Here is a 6,566-nt window from a genome sequence, read left to right on the forward strand (position 1 = left end):
ACACACACACACACACACACACACACACACACACACACACACACACACACACACACACACACACACACACACACACACACACACACACACACACACACACACACACACACATATACACACTGAGAAAAATGTCTAGTTGGATTAATTAGAATTGTGATTTAAAAAGAAAGAATTAGAATTTTTTGATTAAATATATTGGAATTATAGTTGAAATAATCAGAATTCTAATTGTGTAATCAGAATCTTCCGATTTGTCCATTTTCAATCAGATTTTTCTTAATATACATACATATGTTTACAATATACATACATATATTTTTCTTAATATACATATATACATATATACATATATATATATATAACATACATATATATATATATATATATATATATTGTATTTTATCAAAGAATATGGCTACTGTTATATATTCTCTATGAATCCTCATACATGACTATTATTTGCTTCTATAATGTAATTTCGTAAAGACCTACAATAACAAAACATTATCATAAATTCTTTTTAAGTTAATCTCTCTACATGTATTTTAAGATTTTTATATGTATATATATCATATATTATAAAAATGCATAAACTTTCAATTAGATAAAATTAAAAGATTCCATGTCATTTCAATTATATTATACTTTATATTATACCATTACACTTAAGTGAAGCCATTAGATAAATTGGCTACGGTATTCGTTAAATTAGTTTTTTAAATTAATCTATCTTTTATTTATATATTTTTTTATTTTACTTTTTGTAATAACTCGTAACACAATACCTTATGATTTTGTATTTATATTTATATATATATTCGGTTGTTTTATTTACCATGTTTAAATTTGAATCTGTAAAATTATGATTAAATATGTCTTTTACCAAAAATCTTTTATTTTCCCATTTTTTTATTGTATTATTTATTGTATTATATCTTATTGTATTATTTAAGAATCTCTCTGAAAGATTTAATTATTCATTTTCCCATTTTTTTTAAAAACGTTTAATATTATTTGCTATACCGTTTTTTTTGTAATTTGGCCTATTGCACTCTATATTCATGCCCTTTGCTGGCATTTAAGAGGGGTCGCCTAACATACTGCTGTCCGCCATTATTCGTGGGAAATTCAGGGTGCGTAATCGCATTCTGACTCCCTCATTTAACGAGCGGAAACATTATTAACGAGCGTATACTCGAGTTTTTTTTACCTCCGCGCACCATCGCCACCATCGCCGCTATGCCGACGACTCTTCGTCGCTTCTTTTCCCCCCTTCTTTTTCTGAAAGCCATTGTCTGGTCGTCGCGGTTTCTCAGCGACGTGGCGTGGGAAGGTTCGCAGGGCCTTAAAGTTCGCGCCGTCCAAGGTGAGGTGATATGCACAGGGAAGTCGAGTGCGCCACTCTAACCCAATTTATGTATCGAGGCACGTTGTTGTGAAGCAGTATTTACACCAAAATCAATAAACGTTTCCCTTTGCGAATTGATACACTCATGAGAACTCCATTACAGTTGTCATATGATGAGTTCGACGCTACTTGACTATTCCGTGGGGAACTGCTGGGACGCTTATGGAATAATCCACTCCAAAAGTTTCCTATCCGAAAGTCAATTAGCTTGTCTAGTTGTATGGCAATTAGGACAGAATTTATGCATAGTTGATACTGTGTGTCACATAAAAGTTTGTAATTATAATTCTATTTCATAATTTCTTTTTAATCACATTGCCTAATAAAGTTATCAATTTAAGCCAATTTTTAGAAAAAACCGAACTGCTTAATTTTTTAAAAGGAAGTATTAAAAAGAAATTTTTGTTTAAAAAGGTATAAATAAAAGAAATAGTATATTTTATACATTTTGACTTCTTGTATGGATATGGTAAAGTTATTAAAAAGTTTGTAGCATTTGAGAAACACCTTGAAAATTGAACATAATTATTGTGTATTTATTCAAATTGCAATGTTTTTGCTCAATTTTCGAAGTGTTTCTGAAATGTCATGAATTTTTGCTGACTTTATTATGTGGAAAATCAAAATCTAAAAAAAACTATTTTTTTTACTTACATCTTACTTACATCTTTTTGAGTAAAAATCGAATTTATTTTAATATCCTCCTTTACTGTATTAATAAAAAATTGTTTTGACAAATATATATATATTATGCAAAATATTTTACGCTGATTAAAATATGTAAAAATCATTTTGTTAATATGTTTTTGAATAAAAAAAATTTTATTAGTAATGAGTAGTAGTTTTTATAAAAAGATATTTTTCTTAAATAAAGCTGTTAATTTTTTGCTTCAAAAATAAAAATCGAAAATTTAGCATTGTTAAAATGTAATTTTATTCAATAAATAGTAAAAGTAGTAAATACTATTACTGTTAATGTTAACCTTAATATTGTTGTCATCAATGTCAAGTCCTTCCAAAGAGATTTATGATTCAATCAGAATCGGTTATAATACCATTTTTATTTATATCTTTTATATCATTTATCGTTCTCTGATACGTATTTGTCAATCAGAAAAGAAACATTCTCTAGTTTTTTTTTACTTAAAAAATAATTAACATAATATGGCTTTTTAATACTCAGTCAATTTTATTTATAATAAAATATTAATTTATAAATCATGGATCTATTCATTTCTTATACATATAAAAAGATAACACGGCATATTTGTCACGTTAAATTTACTTGAAAAGTTATTTTTTATAGAAAAAAATAGAGCTGATTAGTTTTTACATCGAATCCTTGAATAAACAATGTGTTAATATATAATTATCGTTTATATAACTTTCTGGAAAAAATATTAAAAAAATTTTTTCTATTTTGGGTATTTCAACGATGAGAAATTATGTTGAAATTATGTTAATTTTTCGTCTGGATAACATTACAAAATTAATTATTTACTTAGTTGATTCAGAAACGATTCAAAGAAAGTTCACTCAAGAAACAAATGGTAATAACTGCGTTATCAGGTTATTGTGTTGTTATGTCAGAACAAAGACTATATTATAATTGCAAATTTATAAATCTAAATTTGAGTACATATGGCATAAAAACATATTTGTTGGGATTCACACACTGTGCAAGTGAATTAAGGACGCCCCGAGTCCTAATTAAGTAATTACTGAATGCGATTAATTTACGGCCATAACTAATTAGTATCCATCCGCGGGATGAATAATAACGTGTTTCAGTAGGGCAATAGGCCTTTCTCATCTTCTCTGCCTCTGTATCTTTAATTACATATGTAACTCGCGCAGCAATCAACATTTCGACACGCATACTAATCGATCGCATTGTTTATTCTTTTTGTTGCAGCCGGAAGAACGCGATTATTCTCAGGACTCAGCTGTCCGTGAGGGTTCACACTATCATAGGTGAGTATCATCTCTTTCTCTCTTTCTCTCTCATCGTAGATTTCTGATTTAAATCTCGCAACGAGCTCTCACGATCCACTTGGATGGCTCATCCATGCCGACCGCGCGCGCTGATTCCTCGACCCTTAACTGGCAGCATCGGGTCGAGTCTCGTTCTAGTTACTCGGTCACTTGTTTCGGTTCACTGACAACGGTGACCTTCTGCTCATAACTGTAACGTTGATGCTGCGAAGCATTGAGTTTTGATAATAATAATTAGATGGAGGAGGATGACTGTACAGTGAATAGAGCTATATTAAAAATTAATGTGTTTTACGGGGCATTTTGAATAATTTTCTTACCAACTTCTAATTTTAAAAATATAGAATTATTGATAATTAATTACCTATATATTATTTTGAGAATAAATAGTAATGTAAACTCTATTGCAAATTAATATACAGGAATTAAGTAAATAATTCATTCTTTATTAATTATAAATTTTAAATTGATGAATATATTAAAATTTATAATATCTAAAATATAAAATCTATTTTTTTTTAATATTTAATATTTAAAAAAACTGAAAAGATCTATAGACAAACAACATGTAAAAATATTTCCATTAACAAAATTAATTTTTTTTAATTAAGAAATATATAAATAAAACTTATAAATAAAACCTATTTTAAATTAGAAATTATTTTAAATTAGATTTTTATAAATAATATGAGTAATTTTTACAATAATAATAATATTTGTTTTAATGTTACTTTTAATTGTATATATAATAATTTTATGACAAAATATATTTGGGTTAAACATATTTTAGTCAAATCATTAGTATTTTACTTATGAGGTCATTTGTTTCACTAGCAATAGCGACCTAACTGTATGACAATGTGACCAATCAATGTTTGTGGGTGAATAGTCACGCACATTTAACCATTATAACACGAAGAGATCTAAATGTATAGGGACCGCGTATCATTAATATGAATAATTTATACTGATTGTGATACTGACATTGTGTACAATCGATGACGTTTAACGGATAAATATATATGTGTATAATTAATCATAATAGTGTATTTGTAAGAACGTAGATATTTATATTCATTGAAATTGTACAGGCAAGAATTATGTACTGAAATATGTAATGTGACTAAAAGTTGTGGTACTTTTTTTACTTAATATCCTTCTTTTTTTTTTAAATATTAGTAATTTTTTAATATTATAAAACTTTTTGTGATCTAAATTGTGCGAACAACTATAAAAACAATGAATAACGACTGCATAATTAAATTTACAACATATTTTCAAGTAAAATATAATATTTTTAAATATACGCTACGACATAATTATACAATGTCGTAAACAATGAGCTCTGTTGCCTGTTGATAATTAACAAAGTAATGACTATGCCGTTGAGTGCGGAACCCTGTACCTGTGAAAATCAAGCTAATCCTTTATCGTGGCTCAGCGACCATCCATCACCGTCTATGACAGACAGTACTTAATCACGCAATGTCGAATAAAAACTCCCTTCATTCTACATTCTTTTTACCTGTAGCGTTACAAAAATCGTTACTGAAATTACAACAAACAGCAGCAAATACGCACCTCTGCTTGAACTTTTCACCAATTGATTTCTAGTTTACAGTTTAAAAATACCTAATTATTTATTGTAATATATTATGAAAATATTTAGGAATTCTTAATTTTTTTATTCTAGTAAAATTTTGAAAATTGAAATATTCAGAATGTTCAGAAAATATGATTAAAAATTTATATATTTAAAAAATATGATTGAAATAACTTTCACTTCTTTTCTCTTTATTAGAAGAAATAAAAGACCAACATGATTGAAAATTTGCATGATTTTTTTAAATTGGAATCATGTTTTTACCATATGATTGTACCATAAATACTTAACACTAAAAATGTAGTATGACATTATTGAAATTGTTATAAGAATACGATGAGTCAACCGATGGCTTCGACTTTTCTTATTGACAGTAAGTGCATTTTCTCGGCGATTACCTTGAACGTTTTTATTGACATAATGGAACAAATTGGAATATTACGAGAAAATTGAAATGTGTCATGGAGATTTTCGAAACTATTACATTTATTTTACACTTTTTTACGCATAGTGCATACTGTATATAAAATAAATTTCAATTCAAAAAACGAACGATATTTTATTGTTCTATCAATTTTATGAAAACGAAATAAGCAACTGTATAAAGTATTATTTTGATAACCTTGTTCTGATTAAACTTTATCATGTTTGAATTATTATAATTATCAGCATGCAATTTAATGACTTGTAAAGAAATAATGTCTGTGGGGTTCTATCTACATTTTTTAAGCAGGTTTTGATAGCTTACTATTATTATTTATTTTACTTACAAGTTTGCAATATTTTAAATTTCAAACTTATTTATTCCTTTATCCTCCACTTATTTATTCCTTTATAATTCTGCAGATTATTAAATTTATAGATAACGCATTAAAATTTCAACGAATGTTTTGAACATTTAAAACATATTAAATATTTTTTAATTTATATCAACTTTTTAAAGTTTATTATTATTCAAATTATTTAAATAAAATTTACTTCCTAATTAATTTTTTATGAGAATGTTTTGTATCTGAAAATTATAATAATGTAGAAATATGTATATATGTATGTGCGACGTATGATTAAATTTGTTTGTGAATAAAATTTTTACTTTTTGTATTACAAATTCTCTCTCTCTCTCTCTCTCTCTCTCTCTCTCTCGTTTCTATTAAGATTATTACATTATTTCCGTTATAGTGAGAAGTATTTCTATAAGATGTTCAGATGAGCTTATTTGACTTGCTAACATCAATTCCTTGAAAATAACCAAAGATATTCCTTGCGCCTTTTCGCTATATAAATTATTCCTTACTAAATTGGTTCAGCTGTCAGAGCTGTTTCCTGCAAGTAGACATTGTTATAGTTGTTAATATTTTATTATACCTGTTTGTATAGTTGAATCAATTGTAATTGAAAGATTTTTTTTATCAATGTTTTATCATACATTTTTTTTAGATATAATATATTTGCAAAAATGATATAGAATTACAAATTTTTTAATGAATTTTTATATTGTGTGTGTGTGTGTGTGTGTGTGTGTGTGTGTGTGTGTGTGTGTGTGTGTGTGTGTGTGTGTGT

General features: G+C 27.1%; 1 protein-coding gene across 1 annotated transcript in view; it reads left to right on the top strand.

Moving 5' to 3' along the window:
- Positions 1 to 6,566, top strand: part of LOC105627377 — a 150,110-nt gene that overhangs the window by 111,144 nt on the left and 32,400 nt on the right. Inside the window, exon 13 of the mRNA XM_012208659.1 lies at positions 3,324 to 3,382. Coding sequence (XP_012064049.1) covers positions 3,324 to 3,382 — 59 coding nt within the window. The remainder of the gene's footprint in view (positions 1 to 3,323; positions 3,383 to 6,566) is intronic.

Source organism: Atta cephalotes, assembly GCF_000143395.1.
Source record: "Atta cephalotes unplaced genomic scaffold scaffold00008, whole genome shotgun sequence".
Classification (NCBI taxonomy): Eukaryota; Metazoa; Arthropoda; class Insecta; order Hymenoptera; family Formicidae; genus Atta; species Atta cephalotes.